The sequence below is a fragment of the Pelobates fuscus genome, chromosome 1 (assembly GCF_036172605.1).
Source record: "Pelobates fuscus isolate aPelFus1 chromosome 1, aPelFus1.pri, whole genome shotgun sequence".
Classification (NCBI taxonomy): domain Eukaryota; kingdom Metazoa; phylum Chordata; class Amphibia; order Anura; family Pelobatidae; genus Pelobates; species Pelobates fuscus.
The window spans coordinates 80431165-80453006 of NC_086317.1; the positions used below are offsets into that span (position 1 = coordinate 80431165).

At 45.1% G+C, this 21842-nt stretch overlaps 1 protein-coding gene across 1 annotated transcript in view; it reads right to left on the minus strand.

Moving 5' to 3' along the window:
* LOC134587646 (uncharacterized) overlaps positions 1-21842 on the minus strand; it is a 109292-nt gene that overhangs the window by 21791 nt on the left and 65659 nt on the right. Inside the window, exons 5-6 of the mRNA XM_063444193.1 lie at positions 16974-17064; positions 4639-4757 (exon numbers count right to left, since the gene is read on the minus strand). Of these exons, the coding sequence (XP_063300263.1) occupies positions 4639-4757; positions 16974-17064 (210 nt within the window). The remainder of the gene's footprint in view (positions 1-4638; positions 4758-16973; positions 17065-21842) is intronic.

Genomic DNA, 21842 nt, shown 5'->3' on the forward strand with positions numbered 1-21842 from the left:
TGTGTGGGGCTGCTTGTGGAATTGTGTGTGTGGATGATATGTGACATAGTGTGTTTGTGTGGGGCTGCTTGTGGAATTGTGTGTGTGGATGATATGTCACATAGTGTGTTTGTGTGGGGCTGCTTGTGGAATTGTGTGTGTGGCTGATATGTGACATAGTGTGTTTGTGTGGGGCTGCTTGTGGAATTGTGTGTGTGGATGATATGTCACATAGTGTGTTTGTGTGGGGCTGCTTGTGGTATATTGTGTGTGGATCATACATCACATAGTGTGGGGCTGCTTGTGGTATTGCATGTGAGAGACTGCTTGTGTGGTTGTGTGTGTGGATGTGGATTGTCAGTGGTGTTGTGTTTGTGGGGACTGTGTGAGTTTGTGTGTGGGCTGTTAGTATGATTTGTATGAAGGGGAGACTTATTCTGCAGCACTGATTATATCTTGGAGTGTGGCTGGCTTACATAAGGTCCAGTGGGGACTGGTCTGGCCAGGGTCAGGTCAAGCTGCGGTATTTCCTGCAGGCTGCTCTATTCCAGTGCCGATTCCCGTTCACAGGTGCTGGGTGGAAGTGATCTGAGATCACTTTCCCTAAGTGCTGCAGTGCGTAAATTGAGGATTGTCCCTCACCACCTTTTTATGCTAGCAGATATCTGAAGTTCAAATGGGATTCCTTTTTGGCTCTGGCAGCCTTGAGTGTGGGCACAGGCACTTCGAGTACCATGCCTGGCACATGTGCCATAGATTGCTGGCCCCTGGTCTAGACCATAGATGGAGACGTTTGTGAACTACACGGGGTACTTTGGTCAGCCATCACTGGCCTTGGACATGGAACCTCTGCCCAAGATATCTTCACTACTCCTGCAGTTATAATTGTTATGCATGATTTAGCAATTAGTCCATGTAGCTACAGGATTTGAACTTTATACAGGTAAAGATAAAGATTGTTCTAGAAGTAATGGCTGGCATTGCTATTTGATTATTTTTTTTCTTGCTAACAAGCTGTAAGCAGGTAATTTGTTTTGAACACAACTGCCTGAGCTCCAGTCTACCTTTATGCTATAGCAATGTCCTCGTCAAGGTCATCTTGATATCATGTTCTGCTTTACTCTTTTACTACGTGGTTACATTATGCAGGTTTATGATTTGTTAAAAGCACATATACCCAGATATGAAGAATTGTAACCTTCACTTGATATCTAAGACAATTTTACAGTTTTGCACACATTCCAGAGTTTAAAAATAAAAGTTACTTTGGAATTATTCATAGCCTCTTTAATTTCAGGAATCGTATGTATTCATTTCAGGATTCAAATGCATTTGGTATTATTAAAATGATTTTGGGGTATAGAAACTGTCTTCCACTTCAGAAAGGAAAACAACTAAAGCATTAAATGCTGCTGAATGATTCCCAAATACCCTTCAGGGTTTATATAAAAGGGTTTTAGAACAGCCATGCTCGTGAATAGCAGACACAGCTATGAGCAGTTTCATTCATGAAAAAAAGGAACAGAAAGCTACTGATGGAAGTTAATATCAGCTGGCTTTTCATGGATAAAGTTACCCAATCTACTACTACATTCTGTTCAGCACTCAATAGAAAGCTGAGAGCTATAGTACATATCCTACAATTACACCTGCTGTGCAGGCTTACGGGTATGTGCAGAGCTCTCACTCAAAAGCATGGAAGAAACAGGATCAGAGGCACTTACTTGTCTCACTACAGAACATCTTAAGGATCTGATCCAAATTTAGGAGCTACACAAACAGGGAATATGAGAGATTTGAGAACGGGCAAAAGCTCAGAAAAAACTCAATAGCTTGCCCTTCGATTTGTCCCTGCTCAGGACTCAAAAAATGTATTTTTTGCTCAATTCTCAGAGTTCTCATAATCTCTGTTTTTACTTCAATACATTCAGGAGCTATTGTTATATGTTTTTTGTTTTTTTTATTTGGTTGTATGTTTATTATCTGACTTAATAATGCAGTAAAATGTGCCAGTTGTAGCCTAATGAGTACAGTATTATAATTAGAGGGTGACATGCCCAGTGGGCATGGTTCATTGCCTGCTGGAAAAATACTGGAATAGTATATGTGGAACTGCACTCACTCCCACAAATCTGAGCCAGGGTGCTTGCTGAGCCGGAATCAAACACCAGATTTCCAAACATTAGTAAAGTAATAGAGGTCCAAGCACTTTATTAGGAACCACAACGTTTCGACCCCAACCCCTGACAAAGACCTTTTGGGGTCAAAACTGTGCTGTTGTGGTTCCTAATAAAGTGCCTGTCTTGAACCAAGGAGTGCCTGGACCTCTATTACTTTGCTGAAAAAATACTGTCAATTAATGTGGTGTGTATTCATTGTTTCATTGTCAAAATACTGTATGCTCAACTAATGTGAAGTTTGTAGCGGCTGCATGGGATTGTTACTCAGTAGAGGTGGTATGATTGACTACAGGATGATAAGTGTTAATTTGGCTCCCTAAAATGGTGTAGCAATTAAGGCATGTTCTATTTTCCTGTTTGTAAACCAAATAGCGCAGAGGAATTTACAAATGGTCTCTGACCCCTTATTTCTGAGGTCCAATGATATTTATCACCAGACCTTATCAGATAAGCTATCAGAGATAGCTTGGGAAATAACACCACATTTGTACTTGTGAAGAGCCATTTACCAAAAGTTTAGAAGTGCTTTTAGATACTATTTTGTTTTTTGGGGCATTACACATGAAATATATGTCACGCCTGGTCTCAAATTAATTATCTGGATTCACTGAGATGATATGGTTACAGAGCGATCTGAAATAACTGTATATAAGCAAATTACATTGTGCATTTTCAGTCAATTTTTGGAATACATTAATTACCTGTCATAATCTCATTTTCCTTGCCAAGAGCTCTTCGGAAAGAAAGAATGGTACTTTATCTGCTTGGTTTCATAGATTTTGTTAAATTGTGTTTGTGGGTTTTTAAACTACTTTGGTTGGGGTAAACTAAAATGCCCAATTTACACATTTTCTTGGCGGTGGCATGTTTTATACTAGACAGCAGGTGTAGATAGTGTTAGGAGGGATTTTCATATTATTTAAGAGAAATGGTTATTTTTAATGCTTTCATCCACTGAAGCTAGTCACGTGCCAACTTGGGAGATGTGGCGTTCATGACAGGGGGTTTTGTAATTGCTAAATCAAATACACACATACAGGCCTGGACTTGCCATCGGGCGCACCGGGCAAATGTCCGGTGGGCCGCGATGCCCATGGGCCGAGGCCGGCAGGGGTGGTCACAGGACCTCCCCGTCCGGTCCATGCAGGGCCCGTGCTATTCGAGCGCCGGCCCTACTGTGTGCCTTCATGGGCCGGTGGGGAGATCAAAGATACCCTTCACCGGCCCACTAGCACTAACAAGCGGCCGCTGGCTGGGGAGGGTGGGAGAGAGGACCCAGAGGAGCTCTATCTTGCAGCTTCACCGGGTACCTCTTGCGAGATCCGGCGCGTCAACACTCCGGGTCTCGCGGGTCTCGCGAGAGAAGAAAGGAGGGGGGATATAATGCACCCTCACACAGCACCCTAACACACACAGCACACCTCACAAACACATTGCACACCTCACACACACACTATACTCCTTACTAATACACACTACACCCTTTACACCTCACACACACACACACAGCAGCCCCCTAACACACTGCACCACACACACACACACACAATACTTCCAAACATATATGTATATATACTATAGAACCCCTCACACACATACTGCACCCCTAAACACATTACATTCCAGACACAAACTAGATCCCGTACCCAACTCTGGATCATCTACACATATACACACACCCTATATATACTCTGAATCCTCTACACACACACTAAATCTCCTATAAACACTCTGGGTCCTTCAAACACACAATCACTGCACCACCTACACACACACTACAGTTCTGACATACACTAGATTCCTTGTAAGCAAACACATACTACATTCCATACACACACACTCTACAACCCCTACACACACTACATCCCCTAAACACACACACACACTTCAGCCCGTATGCACACTCTCGCTACATCCCCTATACACACTATGCCCCCTATACACACACACTCTCTACAGCACCTAGACACGCATACATTACATTACACCACAAACACAACATGACTGAAACCAACCTATTAACACAAAACTACACCACAATCAGCTCATTCTACACACACGCAATGCTACAAGCAGGCTCCAAACACATGCGCAGTACTCTTTCCTGGCATTTTTGTCTCCTGGTATCCCATTTATGGAGACACCAGACACAAATTTCAAGTAAACACAGCGCAAGCATGTTATTATATTTGCTTGCGCTGTGCAGAACATACACAGGGCCTTTTTCTCATGCTAGAGCTCATCAGCAGAGCTCTGTGCATGTTCTGCCCTTGAAGAGCATTGAACCAACATTCTCACTTTGAGATGGGGTGTGCTTGTCATTGGGGATGAGAAAACACACCCTATCTGGCCCTGCCCCTTTTCAGTTGGCCGCTGTGATTAAAAAATGCCCGGGCCAAATTTTTTTCCCAGTCCGACCCTGCACACATATAGTGATGCTGTAGTCCACCCTAGGTTTAAAAGCATATGCAGTACATACCATGAGAGAAAGAAGCCCATCTTTGTCTTTATCAAATTTGTCAAAGAAATCTTTATAGTACTTCTGTCTTCGTTTACACACATGGCAGTATTGTCTGAGATATTCCTGGACAGTAATACCTAATTGGAACAATAGAACAATAGCACAAGTTAAATAAATGATCTAAGTTTTAAATTATGTAAGACTTTGTTGGTTAGAACTTTTATAATAGTATACTGCCAGGAATACAATGATCCCCCCCAATTTAAATAGCCAAACTCGTTATAATTGTTTGACTGCTTACCTGAGGTCCACCGCCGCTCCACACCACCTCTCTGCCAGAAGCCCACTTCATGCCATGGCTTACCTCGGGAAAGCTTAGCTCAGGAAAGCGATCTGAAGCTCATAAGCAGGCACAGACAGGAGGTGTGGAATGGCTCCCAGACTGTTAGTACTAACATTGACAACTAACATGTTGTACACTGTAGTGGTTATGGTGCTTTGGGTTTTCATTTAAAGTAAATATAACAGTAATGCACAGCAATGATTTGAGCGGGAAAGGATCTCCTCTTTACAGTCTCAGTATTCACTAACTAATTTTTGTATACAAATTATAATATTGTGAACCACACATCCCACTGTTTATATTCTAATTGAATTTTGTACAACTCATGGGATTCATGATTTTTTTTCCACATAAAAATAATAATAATAATTTAATTAATAATTAATAATAATAGTTAATTATTGCGATACATAATAAAAATATATATATATATTCTAAAAGTACACTGTGCATTCTGTTGTCGTAGAGGGTTATCCACTAAAGTGAGAATTGTCAGGAATTCAAAATTATTTCAAAATGATTTTAAAATTTAAAGCACCTTAAAGGTATACTCCACACCCATAAAACACTTCTGCTTGCTGAGGAGTATCCCAAAACAATCACAGTTTACAAAACTGTCGCTCTCTAGAAAGCTGCACATTTATAAATAGTAATGAAACACTAATTAATAAATAATGTTTAATCAATTATGTGTATTATAATAAAATATTAATATTAATGATAATTAACAATATAATAATTAATGTTTGATTGACAGCCAGGGGGTTTCTTCCTGTTTCCGTTAGCTCCCCTGAGCCAACAGAAATGGCTGACACGCTCAAGTAGAGCACGCCTCCCCTGCATAACTCCAGCACGCTGCTCATGAACTCGCACATGCACGGAGGGAGATCTTCAGAGGCATGTCATTGCAGGCATGCATGTATACATGTGTATGTGATTGTGTACTAAACAAGGATTTATATTTTATTTTTTTCTAATTTGGGCACTTCAGTGATTTGAACATATCATGGTGCCTGGAGTCATCTGTATGTGCAGCATTTACCTATAAAATTCTATATATATGAAGTTTAACCCCTTAGCTGCAGGGCAGGTAACTCAAACCCCAGGAAGCATTACTGGTGTGTCATTAGCCAGCGGCGCAAATTGCAATGCACAGAATGTCAGTGGTTATGGTGATTTGGGTTTTCAGCTGTGACTCTCAACCAACGAATGGCAACGGCAGTGGCTTCTGCAGTTCTGCTTGTTAAAATGGAGAAATAAATAAAAGGGAGACTTGCTCTATCTATATGCATTTTCTGTCTGAACTGAGAAAAGACAACCATCTTGGCTGTGCAAATAATAGAGGAAGTTGGAATTTGTGGATGCTAACACGTGTATTGGGATCTGTGGATGGAAAAATATAAAAGGAGATTTCAGCATATAAAGAAGGTTATAATTTAAAAAAATATATAAATAGGGTGACACAATGAAAATGAGAAAGGAAGCTATGAATACTGATGCTATTGGTACCACATAACATTACGGAGGCTTGTGGATTTATCTCTACTGTACCACTATGTTTCATACTGCTTGGTCAATGTTCTTTTCATGATATTCTCCATTTCGGTAGAGAAAATAAACCTGGGCCACCTTAAAGGACCACTATAGTGCCAGGAAAACATACTCGTTTTCCTGGCACTATAGTGCCCTGAGGGTGCCCCCACCCTCAGGGACCCACTCCCGCCGGGCTCTGGAGAGAGGAAGGGGTTAAAATCTTACCTTTCTCCAGCGCCAGGCGGGGAGCTTTCCTCCTCCTCTCCTCGCGACGTCATCGGCTGAATGCGCATGCGCATTCAGCCGGTCGCATAGGAAAGCATTTACAATGCTTTCCTATGTATGCTGGCGTCTTCTTACTGTGATTTTCACAGTGAGAAGCACGCAAGCGCCTCTAGCGGCTGTCAATGAGACAGCCACTAGAGGTTTTGGAGGCTGGATTAACCCTCAGTATAAACATAGAAGTTTCTCTGAAACTGCTATGTTTATAAAAAAAAAAGGGTTAATCCTAGAGGGACCTGGCACCCAGACCACCTCATTAAGCTGAAGTGGTCTGGGTGCCTAGAGTGGTCCTTTAAATAAGATATGGTAGGTGCATTACCATGGCTTACTGTAATACACCTTTATTTCCAGTCCCTAAGCAAAGTTGGGAACATATCTTTATGATCTAGCATGTTGTGATTTCCATTAGTATTAGTTTGAGAACCAAACAACGAGAAGATTTGTTTTCATATAATCTTGAGTTTTGTATTGTTAAATGGTTAATATCTTCCGTGTGCATATTTTGTCCTGTTAATTCTAACCATTAAAACTATATGTTATAAACACATTCCACATATTCTAAACAACCTCTCATGCATGTTATGGATTTGTCCTGTATTTGCTAATCTATGCAGTACATTCCTAACATTCTTTGCATTAATTCTATTGAATTAGATTGTAGACATTTTAGGCCTTAATAAGGTAGACCCTAATTTGATTATTTCCCCTGGAGCCCAGCGGTTCCTTGTTACATCCCTAAAATATAATTTAAAGGGACACTATAGTCACCAGAACAACTACAGCTTATTGAATTTGTTCTGGTGAGTAGAATCGTTACCTTCAGGCTTTTTGCTGTAAACACTGTCTTTTCAGAGAAAATGCAGTGTTTACATTACAGCCTAGTGATAACTTCACTGGCCACTCCTCAGATGGCTGTTAGAGATCCTTCCTGGGTCATGGCTGCCTAAAATGCATCCGAACATTCAGTGTCTCCTCCCTCTGCATGCAGACACTGAACTTTCCTCATAAAGATTAATTGATTCAATTAATCTCTATGAGGAGATGCTGATTGAATTGTGCTAGCTTTGCCTTCTTCCCCACATGGTCTTTCTGAATAATAGCTTTGTCAATCTCAGCCAATCCTATGCATTGTGATGTCAGCAGGCAGTGAGCAGGTCTAAAGGAAACAGGCACAAAGCATGAAGCTGCAGACTTGAATACTATTTATGGAGGCATGAGGGGACCAGGGTGGCGGTTTTAACATGTTTGTGTTCCTGACCCTAACAATGTATTGCATTTGAGTTGGGTTTGAACATGGATTCTCTGCATCCCAGTCAGTGACCTTAGCTTTAACTCCACGGTTATGATGATTGGAGTAACTCTTCAATCCCTAAACTCTTGCTTTGGCCTTCTTCCCCACATAGGCTTTCTGAATAATAGCTGCAGCAGGATAGGCATTTTATTTCTTTAGTGTACATATTATTGTGAGAGACCGCTTTAGCCAGTATTGAATCAATATTCAGTTATACCAGATCATTAACTGCAAAGTATGTTCTACTTCTATATCCTGTTTGGAGAGTCACTGCTTGGATTTTATATCCTTACTAGAGTGCAGTCTGGACTATTAACTTGGCATTTAGCACCTTGCCTAAAGGTATGCTATCTAGGAGGATCATGTGTCCTCAATTTGAGCTTATTTATTTATGCTGATAGCAAGCCCTATGTGTACTGTCATGGCCCAAATCATGTCCCACTGGCTCTTGCCAACCACAATGATGAACCAACACTGAGCCTTCATCAAAGATTATGATTTCTTTGTGATTTTCTCTTTACTTCTGTTGCCTTGCTTTCCTATTCACTCTCTTCACCCACCCCGATAGCAAATCATTTCATGCAAGCTATAACTTCCACAAACTGTACTTACCTTCCTTATCAGATTTTAATACAAAGGTGTTGTTTAACCAGTTTTGTTACTTAGGTTGCCTTTAAGGTGTTTGATCACATGAAAGAGAGTTACTTTAATTGACTAAGCATCTTACTTGTAACCAACCAGCCAACTCAGATGTATGAGTTTTCTTTAATGCATTTTATATCCATGATACTGTACAAGCATGTCAAACTCAAAGGCTAGCACGGGCTACATAAACAAAGTTTAATTTTATGTGGGGCCGCAAAAAAACCAAACCCTTACATTTTCATAGAAATGTAGATTTGTTTTGAAAAATACAGTATAAAAAAAATGGCATCCCCCTCTACTAAACCCCAGCCTCCCCCTGTACTAAATCCCAGTCCCTCCCCCCGTACTAAATCCCAGTGTCCCCCCCCCCCCTCTGTACAAAATCACAGTCCTCCCCCTGTACTAAATCCTAGTCCCCCCCTCTGCACTAAATCCCAGTCACCCCCCCTCTGTACTAAATCTCAGTCCTCCCCCTCTGTACTAAATCTCAGTCACCCCCCCTCTGTACTTAATCCCAGTCACCCCCCCCTCTGTACTTAATCCCAGTCACCCCCCCTCTGTACTAAATCCCAGTCACCCCCCCTCTGTACTAAATCCCAGTCACCCCCCCTCTGTACTAAATCCCAGTCCCCCCCTCTGTACTAAATCCCAGTCCTCCCCCTCTGTACTAAATCTCAGTCCTCCCCCTCTGTACTTAATCCCAGCCCCCCTCTGTACTAAATCCCAGTCCCCCCGTACTAAATTCCAGTCCCCCCTGTACTAAATCCCAATCCCCCCTCCTCTGTACTAAATCCCAATCCCCCCCCTCTATACTAAACCCCAGTCTCCCCACCCTCTGTACTAAATCCCAGTCTCCCCCACAGTACTAAATCCCAGTCTTCTCCTCTGTACTAAATCACAGCCCCCCTGTACTAAATCACAGCCCCCCGTACTAAATCACAGCCCCCCGTACTAAATCACAGCCCCCCGTACTAAATCACAGCCCCCCGTACTAAATCACAGTCCCCCCCCCTGTAATAAATCAGTCCCTCCCTGTACTAAATCACAGTTGTCGTCCCCCCTCTGTACTAAACCCCAGCCCCCCATACTAAATCCCAGCCGTCGTCCCTGTACTAAATCCTAGTCCCCCCTTCTGCACTAAATCCCAGTCCCCCCTTCTGCACTAAATCCCAGTCCCCCCTTCTGTACTAAATCCCAGTCCTCCCCCTCTGTACTAAATCCCAGTCCCCCCCTCTGTACTAAATCCCAGTCTCCCCACCCTCTGTACTAAATCCCGGTCTCCCCACCCTCTGTACTAAATCCCAGTCCCACCCCCCTCTGTTCTAAATCCCAGTCCCACCCCCCTCTGTACTAAATCCCAGTCCCACCCCCTCTGTACTAAATCCCAGTCCCACCCCCCTCTGTACTAAATCCCAGTCCCACCCCCTCTGTACTAAATCCCAGTCCCACCCCCCTCTGTACTAAATCCCAGTCTCCCCACCCTCTGTACTAAATCCCAGTCTCCCCCTCTGTACTAAATCACAGCCCCCCCTGTACTAAATCACAGTCGTCGTCCCCTCCTGTACTAAATCACAGTCCCCTCCTGTACTAAATCACAGTCCCCTCCTGTACTAAATCACAGTCCCCTCCTGTACTAAATCACAGTCCCCTCCTGTACTAAATCACAGTCCCCTCCTGTACTAAATCACAGTCCCCTCCTGTACTAAATCACAGTCCCCTCCTGTACTAAATCACAGTTGTCGTCCCCCTCTGTACTAAATACCAGTTGTCGTCCCCCTCTGTACTAAATCCCAGTCCCCCCCTGTACTAAATCACAGTTGTCGTCCCCCCTCTGTACTAAATCACAGTCCCCCCTCTGTATTAAATCACAGTTGTAGTCCCCCTTCTGTACTAAATCAGTACCCCCTGTACTAAATCACAGTCGTCTTCCCCCCGCTGTATTAAATTAGTCATCCCCCCTGTACTAAATCACAGTCGTCCCCCCTCTTTACTAAACCAGTCTCCCCCCCTGTACTAAATCACAGTCATCGTCCCTTTGTACTAAATCACAGTCGTCCCCCCTCTGTACTAAATCACAGTCGTCTTCCCCCCTCTGTATTAAATCAGTTCCCCCCCGTACTAAATCACAGTCCCCTCCCCCTCTGTACTAAATCAGTCGTCGCGCCCCCCTGTACTAAACCACAGTCCCCCCTGTACTAAATCCCAGTCCCCCCCCTCTGTACTAAACCCCAGCCCCCCCTGTACTAAATCCCAGTCCCCCCCTTCTGTACTAAATGCCAGCCCCCCTCTGTACTAAATCCCAGTCCCCACCCTCTGTACTAAATCCCAGTCTCCCCACCCTCTGTACTAAATCCCAGTCTCCCCTCCTCTGTACTAAATCACAGCCCCCCCGTACTAAATCAGTCGTCGTCCCCTCTGTACTAAATCACAGTCGTCCCCCTGTACTAAATCACAGTTGTCATCCCCCTCTGTACTAAATCACAGTCCACCCCTGTACTAAATCACAGTCCACCCCTGTACTAAATCACAGTCCACCCCTGTACTAAATCACAGTCGTCGTCCCGTATTAAATCACAGTCCCCCCCCGTACTAAATCACAGTCGTCGTCCCCCCTCTGTACTAAATCACAGTCCCCCCTGTATTAAATCAGTCGTCGTCCCCCTTCTGTAATAAATCAGCCCCCCCTGTACTAAATCACAGCCCCCCCTCTGTACTAAATCACAGTCGTCGTACCCCTCTGTACTAAATCAGTCATCTTCCCCCTCTGTATTAATTCAGTCATCCCCCTGTACTAAATCACAGCCCCCCCCTCTGTACTAAATCACAGCCCCCCCCCTTTGTGCTAAATCACAGTCGTCCCCCCCCCTTTGTGCTAAATCAGTCATCGTCCCCCCTCTGTATTAAATCAGTTCCTCCCCGTACTAAATCACAGTCCCCTCCCCCTCTGTACTAAATCACAGTCATCGCGCCCCCTGTACTAAACCACGGTCCCCCCTGTACTAAATCACAGTCCACCCCTCTACTAAATCACAGTCGCCGCCCCCCCTGTACTAAATCACAGTCGGCGTCCCTCTCTGTACTAAATCACAGTCGGCGTCCCTCTCTGTACTAAATCACAGTCGTCATCCCTCTCTGTACTAAATCACAGTCGGCGTCCCTCTCTGTACTAAATCACAGTCGTCATCCCTCTCTGTACTAAATCACAGTCGGCGTCCCTCTCTGTACTAAATCACAGTCGTCGTCCCTCTCTGTACTAAATCACAGTCGGCGTCCCTCTCTGTACTAAATCACAGTCGTCGTCCCTCTCTGTACTAAATCACAGTCGTCGTCCCTCTCTGTACTAAATCACAGTCGTCGTCCGTCTCTGTACTAAATCACAGTCGTCGTCCCTCTCTGTACTAAATCACAGTCGTCGTCCCTCTCTGTACTAAATCACAGTCCCCCCTGTATTAAATCACAGTTGTCCCCCCCGTACTAAATCACAGTCGTCGTCGCCCTTCTGTACTAAATCAGTCCCCCCCATACTAAATCACAGCCCCCCCTCTGTACTAAATCAGTCCCCCCTGTACTAAATCAGTCCCCCTGTACTAAATCACAGTTCCCCCTCTGTACTAAATCACAGTCGTCGTCCCTGTACTAAATCACAGTCGTCCCCCCTCTGTACTAAATCAGTCGTCGTCCCCCCTCTGTACTTAATCACAGTCATCGCCCCCCTCTATACTAAATCACATTCGTCGTCCCCCTCTGTACTAAATCACAGTCGTCGTCCCCCTCTATACTAAATCACAGTCGTCGTACCCCTCTGTACTAAATCACAGTCGTCGTCCCTGTACTAAATCACAGTCGTCCCCCCTCTGTACTAAATCAGTCGTCGTCCCCCCTCTGTACTTAATCACAGTCGTCGCCCCCCTCTATACTAAATCACATTCGTCGTCCCCCTCTGTACTAAATCACAGTCGTCGTCCCCCTCTATACTAAATCACAGTCGTCGTACCCCTCTGTACTAAATCACAGCCCCCCCTGTACTAAATCACAGTCGTCGCCCCCCTCTGTACTAAATCACAGTCATCGTCCCTCTGTACTAAATCACAGTTGTCGTCCCCCCTCTGTACTAAATCACAGTTGTCGTCCCCCCTCTGTACTAAATCACAGTTGTCGTCCCCCCTCTGTACTAAATCACAGTCGTCGTCCCCCCTCTGTACTAAATCACAGTCGTCGTCCCCCCTCTGTACTAAATCACAGTCGTCGTCCCCCTGTACTAAATCACAGTCGTCGTCCCCCTGTACTAAATCACAGTTGTCGTCCCCCCTCTGTACTAAATCACAGTCGTCCCCCCTCTGTACTAAATCACAGTCGTCGTCCCCCCTCTGTACTAAATCACAGTCGTCGTCCCCCCTCTGTACTAAATCACAGTCGTCGTCCCCCTCTGTACTAAATCACAGTCGTCGTCCCCCCTCTGTACTAAATCACAGTCGTCGTCCCCCCTCTGTACTAAATCACAGTCGTCGTCCCCCCTCTGTACTAAATCACAGTCGTCGTCCCCCCTCTGTACTAAATCACAGTCGTCGTCCCCCCTCTGTACTAAATCACAGTCATCCTCCCCCCTCTGTACTAAATCACAGTCGACGTCCCCCCCTGTACTAGATCACAGTTGTTAACCCCTCTGTACTAAATCACAGTCTCCCCCGTACTAAATCAGTCGTCGTCCCCCCTCTGTACTAAATCACAGTCGTCTTCCCCCCTCTGTACTAAATCACAGTCCCCCCCCTCTGTACGAAATCACAGTTGTTAACCCCTCTGTACTAAATCACAGTTGTCCCCTCCTCTGTACTAAATCACAGTTGTCCCCTCCTCTGTACTAAATCAGTCGTCGTTCCCCCTGTACTAAATCACAGTCGTCGTTCCCCTCTTTGTACTAAATCAGTCGTCGTCCCCCTCTGTACTAAATCACAGTCGTCGTCCCCCTCTGTACTAAATCACAGTCGTCGTCCCCCCTCTGTACTAAATCAGTCTTCGTCCCCCCTCTGTACTAAATCACAGTCATCGTCCCCCTTTGTACTAAATCCGAGTCGTCGTCCCTCCTCTGTGCTAAATCAGTCATCCACCCCCGTACTAAATCACAGCCCCCCCCTCTGTACTAAACCACAGTCGTCGTCCCCTCTGTACTAAACCAGTCGTCATCCCCCTCTGTACTAAATCAGTCGTTGTCCCCCTCTGTACTAAATCAGTCGTTGTCCCCCTCTGTACTAAATCACAGTCGTTGTCCCCCTCTGTACTAAATCACAGTCGTCGTCCCCCCTGTACTAAATCACAGTCGTCGCCCCCCTCTGTGCTAAATCAGTTGTTCACACCCTGCACTAAATCACAGTCGTCGTCCCCTCTGTACTAAATCACAATCGTCATCCTCCTTCTGTACTAAATCATTGCCCCCCTCTGTACTAAATCACAGTCATCATCCCCCTCTGTACTAAATCACAGTCGTCATCCCCCTGTACTAAATCACAGTCGTCATCCCCCTGTACTAAATCACAGTCGTCATCCCCCTGTACTAAATCACAGTCGTCGTCCCCTGTAATAAATCAGTCGTCGTCCCCCCTGTACTAAATCACAGCGATCCCCCACCTCTGTACTAAATCACAGCGATCCCCCACCTCTGTACTAAATCTCAGTCGTCGTCCCCCTCTACTAAACCCCAGCCCTTGTTTAAAAAAAAAAATACAAAATATTAGCTAACAAGCAGACTCCACTCACATTGCTGCTGCCAGTATGCGACTCCGGAGTCCAGCCTTTGGTATACCCCCAATGGCGCAGTCCGCATCCTGTGCCAAACAGATCCTCCTGCTACTCTTTGAAAACCTGTGAAGCTGGAGCACGTTGAGTTCACGTCATAATGTGACGTGGTGTTGCGTGCCTCCGTGTACCTCCAGGTCCTCCACTGTCCAGTCGCGGCCATTGCAACACTGACACACACACACTGACTGACACACACACACTGACTGACACACACACACTGACTGTCACACACACACACACTGACTGACTGACACACACACATACTGACGACACACACACAAACACACACTGACTGACTGACTGGCACACACACACTCACTCACTGGCACACACTCACATCATTTTATTTATTGCTCCCTACCTTTGGGAGCTGGTGTCGGGCCTCTCCCTGATCTTCTCTCGGGAGCTCAGTCTGCCTGCTCCATCACGCGTGCAGTTTTGTGGTGCCGGAATGACATTTAGTGGTTCCAGCACCCAGCGTCACTACAGAGGGAGCGCACGAGGGAACAATGAGGAGTAGGAAGACTGAGCTCCCTCGCTGCCGCCAGGGACCTCTACTCTCTGGCTGGGTAAATTTGACAGAGAAGGCACCTGCAATGTGGGGAGAGCAGGTGCCTACACTACTTTAGTAAGCATGGCAAACTCGAGGTTCACAAGGCCGCAAAAATATTCATTGTGGGCCGCATGCGGCCCGGGCCCTGAGTGACCTGCTTGCTTTAGAACATGATGTTAGGTCAGCACCTGAATATTCTTAGCCTTCATGGTCCCTATGTAATGCCTGTGTAAACATTTACTATGACTATTGGATACATTTTGACCTCTAACTTATCTTAAAAGGTTTCCACTGCATTTACCTTCCTTGCACAAGAGGTACACTCTTACACTGCTTAAAATAGATGGTGATATTACCTTCACTGTTACTGTGAAGCTATGCCCTGAAAAGTGATCTAGTAGACATCTGACTCCTTCAACTACAGAGAGTACATTAAAATACCATAATAGAGGGGGTGGGGCCGGACCGCGGAGCTGGATGGTCGCAAGCAAGATCGGCTTTAGCAAAATTAATTAAGATTAAGGCATTAAAATATGACTTACAGCCTAAAAGCAGATCAGACCTCAGTGCAGGGGATACACTGGATCCAGGGACAAGCTGGCTCACTGAGCTGCAGATCCCTGGAGGAGAAACCATTGATGTGGCAGTCGGGGCCTTCTCCGCTGGTGAGTGGGGCGGACGGCCGCCGCTCCGCTATCCTACCAACAGCGCCCAGCCAGAGGCCCAGCACCGAGTGGACCAGGCCCAGTTCCCCCCCCTATGGACCGGTGGGAGTCATCCCAGTCCTCACCCGATGGCCCCAACCACAGCACCACAACCAAGACATGGCGACAACATTACAGTGGTCAGCGTCCTGAGCACAGCAACTAAGATGGCGGCCGCCATGTGCTCAAGAGGCAGAGGAGCATCCTGCCCTCTCCCCACGCCAACAGCTCTCAGCACAGCTACCGGGCTCAAGCCCGATGGACCCGCAGCCTTACGACTTCATGAGGCAGAGGAGTAGAGTGACCCTCACGGTCCCTGCAGCTGACCAAACCGGGGGTGAGTTGTGCCCCATCCACACTACAGACAATTGATACACCGAGAGGAAGGAGCACATCACGGAGACCATCCCCTCCAGAAACAACCACCCTTGCCGACAAGCAGGGTAACCCTGCAGCGAAGCCGACCTTACACTCGTCTCAAACCCGGCTAATACCGCGGAGACCAAGACAAACCCAGCGTGGAGAAAGGCTGCGAGTCTTCCCAGACAGCACCCTGCACCACACCTCGGAGGACACTAGTCTCCTGAAACATGAACAAGGCAGACGCAATTTACCTCGGAGGAAACTTGATGCACGGAACCGAGCTTTCTGACTTAATGGGCACTAACCCCCTGCCTCACCAACGTGGCAGAGCGGGCATCGACTAACCAACAGACTGCTCCCTTACGTGCGACCCCAAGACCACCATGCTGTCGACCCTTACCTGCCGTGGAGCCGCCGGAAGCCTAGATTAAACAGGGTGATATCCTCAGAGACGCAACACACATAACTTCATCATGTACCTTACCATATAATATACTTTTATGCTCAGCAATACTAACCAGTGCTATAATTAAAAACGTACATATTAATAGCCTTAAGAATTACTAGCACTATTATCAATGTGTACAGAATAAATGTGTTACCATAGACGCATCAATACAAGTTCCAGCATTAAATGTATATCCTGTTGGTTAAACAGTTTAAAGAACAATCTAAGTGACTAAGCCAGCTAAAACTATAAAATTGTGCCTGTTACTCGTGTACCCCGGATGTAAAGCGAGGAAATAGCCTGAGGACTGCTCTTGGGGCACCTCACGCATGCCTGTACTATTTTCATGCACTGCAAAAAAAAAACAAAAAACATAATAAAGCTCTAAATTAACTTACTTTCCAGCAATTTCATATCCATTGGAATTTCAAAGCGACTGATACGATTAGAAAGCCCCATCCTAACAGCAACCTTTTGGTTCTTCTGTCTCTGTATTAACATTGGTTAGTGAATGTTAGTGGTGTTATCGCTTATCCTAGTTATATCATACACAATACAACAGTACATCAGGTTATTCCACTAATAACCACGAAAATGTAGACTACCAACGTTTGCCCTGGTAGATAATTACAAACAATGGCCTTTCTTTTGACATAGAATGCATGGTGTGCATAAACCAACTCACACCGCACAAATAATATATAGATTTGACAGAGTCTTTGAAAGACTGCGCTAGTCACAATTTGTGACATCATATATCCCTACAACCTCCATCAATATGACCTGTGGCGCACGAGAGAGCATTCACAGAAATATCTGTGTGTTTCCCATGACTCCAATGACACTAATGCCTCATCTCATCCTGTAGCCACTTGAAAACATCATACATGCTTTAAATAGTCTGACCTGCTGGTTATATAAATACATACTTCTGATCCTGAAGAAAGTTCCAAAGAGGACTGAAACGTTGATTGTTGGATTGTATGTATTTTGAATAAAGAGACTACATTTACCAAAGACTGTGAGTGCAGCCAAAATTTCTGTTTTGTTTATATTATATATATATATATATATATATATATATATATATATATATATATACACACTGATCAGCCACAACATTAAAACCACATGTCTAATATTGTGTAGGTCCCCCTCATGCTGCCAAAACAGCTCTCATGCATCGAGGCATGGACTCCACATGACCTGAATATGTCCCTATGTTATCTAACACCAAGGCATGAGCAATAGTTAATTGAAGTCCTGTAAGTTGCAGGGTGGGATCTCCATGGATCAGATTTGTTGTTCCAGCACATCCCATAGATGCTCAATCAGGCCAAAGCAACACCTTGAACTCTTTGTCATGTTCTTTGAACCTGAACAATTTTTGCAGTGTGGCAGGATGCACTGTCCTGCTGAAAGAGGCCACTGCCATTATGGAACACCATTGCCATAAAGTGGTATATGTGGTCTGAAACAATCTCTAGGTAGATGGTACGTGTCAAAGTAACATCAACGTGAATGCCAAGACTCAAGGTTTCCCAGCAGAACATTGCCCAGAACATAATACTACCTCTGCCGACCTGCCTTCTTCCCATACTGCATCCTGCTGCCATCTCTTCCCCAGGTAAACAATGCACACAGCCATCTGCCTGATCTAAAAGAAAAACATGATTCATCAGACCAGGCAACCTTCTTTAACTGCTCCATGGTCCAGGTTTGATGCTCAAGTTCCCACTGAAGGCGATTTTGGTGGTGGACAGGGGTCATCATGGGCACCCTGACCAGTCTGCAGCTACATAGCCCCATAGCCCCATCGCAGCAAACTGTGATGCATTGTGTGCTCAGACCAAACAGACTAGCCTTTGCTCCCCACATGATTGTCAGGGTACCTGGAGTCTCTACCTTTGAGAGAGGTAGAGACTTAGAAGGTTATCCGTCCGGACGCCATGTCTCCTCGGTCTCCCGCGGTTCACTCGGTCTTGCTAACGCCGGCCGCGAGGGAGTCACTTCCTTTTATAACAGAAGGACCGGAGGTAGACGTCATGACGCTAAACCGAAACATCCTGCCACTCAAATCTCGGGAGACGAATCAGGACTCGCCGGAGGCGTGTCCCCTCTCCCTAGCCAGGGTACTTAACGGTGGTTCTCTCATTCACTCATTGCCCTGTCGTGGTTCTAGTCCGCCTAGTCACACAGTGCTTTATTATTCACTTGTCTTTTGGTTCTGACCCGGCTTTGTTGTTTACTCTCCTGCCTTTCTGTTATCCTTGACCCGGCTTGTCTCTCGCTTACCTGTCCTCTGTTATCCTCGACCTCGGCTTGTCTCTGACCATTCTATTGTAGTTATACGTTAGTCCGGCCATTCTAAGGACCGGTATACGTATCAGCTACTCTTTGTACTCTGCGTGTTGGATCCCTGACCCGATCCTGACATTACGACAGGGCCATGGATCCTGCAGGTACAAATTGTCAGCTTGGTTCTCCTGATCCTAGGTTTGACGCCATGGATCATAGGATGGATCAGATGGCTCTAGCACTACAGGCGCTGCTGTCTCGCCCTATTAATCCACCTGAGGAGAGGCGTAACACTTCTGCTTCTTCTGTGGGTTCGGGGTTAGAGGTAGCTACTGTAGGTGCTTCTTCCCGAGTTACCCCACCTGTACGTTATGCTGGTTCTCCTGAGAGGTGTCGTGGCTTTTTGAACCAGATCAGTATTCATTTCGAGCTACAGCCCCGTTCATACCCTACTGATAGGGCAAAGGTGGGATTTATTATTACCTTACTCATTGAGAAAGCTCTGAGATGGGCGAATCCGTTGTGGGAGAATGATAATCCATTAGTCTATAACTATAATTCCTTTGTAGCTGCTTTTAAAAGAACTTTTGACCCTCCTGGCAGGAAGGCCAATGCAGCCAGATTACTGTTGCGCCTTAGACAAGACAACCAAACACTTGTGGATTATGCACTAGAGTTCAGGTCTTTGGCGGCAGAGGTAAAATGGAATGAACAGGCCTATATAGACGTATTCTTAAATGGATTATCTGATGTAATACTTGATGAGGTAGCGACAAGAGAACTTCCCGAGAATCTGGAGGACTTAATTTCCTTTATCTCTCGTATTGACGAACGTCTAAGGGAGAGACAGAATACTCGAGATAGAACCGCTAAATCTTTCTCTAGACTAGTACCATCATTTCAAGTTTCTGAAACCAAAGATCCACAGGTTTCAGAACCTATGCAGTTAGGCCTTACTCGTCTCTCAGAGGAGGAGAGACAGTACAGGAGAAGAGAGGGACTTTGTATGTATTGTGGGTTCAGAGGTCATGTACGTTTGAGCTGTCCCAGCCGTCCGGGAAACGCTCGCACCTAAGTTTCTCTAGAGGACAGACCTTGGGTGTTTCGATTTTGTCCTCTACTCATAACTACAAAGAACATAGACTCCTATTACCGGTCTCTTTAACTTGGGAGAAGGGAACTTTAGAAACTATGGCATTGATAGACTCCGGCGCTGCTGAGAGTTTTATCGACCAAAAGTTTCTCACCAAACACACTATCCCATCCCAGTTAAGGAAGACACCCTTGGCTGTTGAAGCCATTGATGGTAGACCTTTAGTTGAGCCTGTGATTTTCCGGGAGACCACACCTCTTTACCTAACTACTGGTATTCTACACAAGGAGGAAATATCCCTACTACTCATTTCATCTCCTTCTGTTCCCATAGTCCTGGGATACTCCTGGCTTATGAAACATAACCCCGTTATAGATTGGAGATCAGGGGAAATAGTTTCATGGGGCCAGAATTGTCAAGAGAATTGTTTAAAGAAAGTGTCACCTCTTTGTAGTGTCAACTCACTTAATAACGCTACTGACTCTACCAAAGTACAGATACCGTCCTTGTATCAAGATTTAAAAGCAGTTTTTGACAAAAGAAAGGCTGATACCTTACCACCACATAGGCCTTTTGATTGCAAAATTAATTTACTTTCTGGTACCATGCCCCCCAGGGGTCATGTATACCCTTTGTCCACGAATGAAAACTTAGTTCTAGAAGAGTATATTCGTGAAAACCTAGACAAGGGGTTCATTAGAAGATCCTCCTCCCCTGCTGGGGCTGGATTCTTTTTTGTTAAAAAGAAGGATGGCTCTTTAAGACCTTGCATTGACTACCGAGGTCTTAACAAGATAACCATCAGAAATGTTTATCCGATTCCCTTGATCACCGAGCTTTTTGACCGATTAAAAAGTTCTAAAATTTTCACTAAGTTAGACCTTAGAGGTGCTTATAATTTGGTGAGAATCCACGACGGTGACGAGTGGAAAACTGCATTCAATACTCGATATGGGCACTATGAGTATACTGTAATGCCTTTTGGTCTCTGCAATGCTCCGGCAGTATTTCAGGACCTTATTAATGAGGTTCTTAGGGAGTTTCAAGATGACTGTGTAATTGTATACCTTGATGATATTCTTATACATTCCAGGGATATTGAGACTCACCACAGACAAGTCAGGAGGGTTTTACACAAACTTCTTCAGAATGGCTTGTACTGCAAACTAGAGAAATGCAGCTTTGACCAATCCCAAACTACGTTTCTTGGTTATGTGATTTCTGGGGAAGGGTTTGAAATGGATCCGGAGAAGCTCCAATCCATATTAGACTGGCCTTTACCTCAGGGTCTCAAGGCTATCCAGAGATTCATTGGTTTCTCTAATTACTACAGACGTTTCATTAAGGGATACTCCTCGATCATTGCTCCCATCACCAACATGACCAAACAAGGGGCTGAGACTAAGAATTGGTCTACTGAAGCTCTTCGGGCTTTTGAGACACTCAAAGAGCTGTTTGCTTCCGCACCAATTTTAGTTCACCCTGATACTACTCTACCTTTCCTACTCGAAGTTGACGCTTCTGAGACAGGTATAGGTGCTGTTCTGTCCCAAAGGTTGGGGGTAGATAAACCATTACATCCTTGTGGATTCTTTTCCAAAAAATTGTCCGGTACTGAAAGCAGATATGACATTGGTGACAGGGAACTACTAGCGGTTATAATGGCCTTGAAGGAGTGGAGACATTTATTGGAGGGTACTTTGCATCCTGTTACTATTTTGACAGATCATAAAAACTTATCCTATATTGGGGAGGCTAAACGACTATCATCTAGACAGGTTCGTTGGTCCATATTTCTCACTCACTTCAACTACGTACTCACATATAGGCCAGGTTCTAAGAATTCTAAAGCCGACGCCTTATCTCGCCAATATGA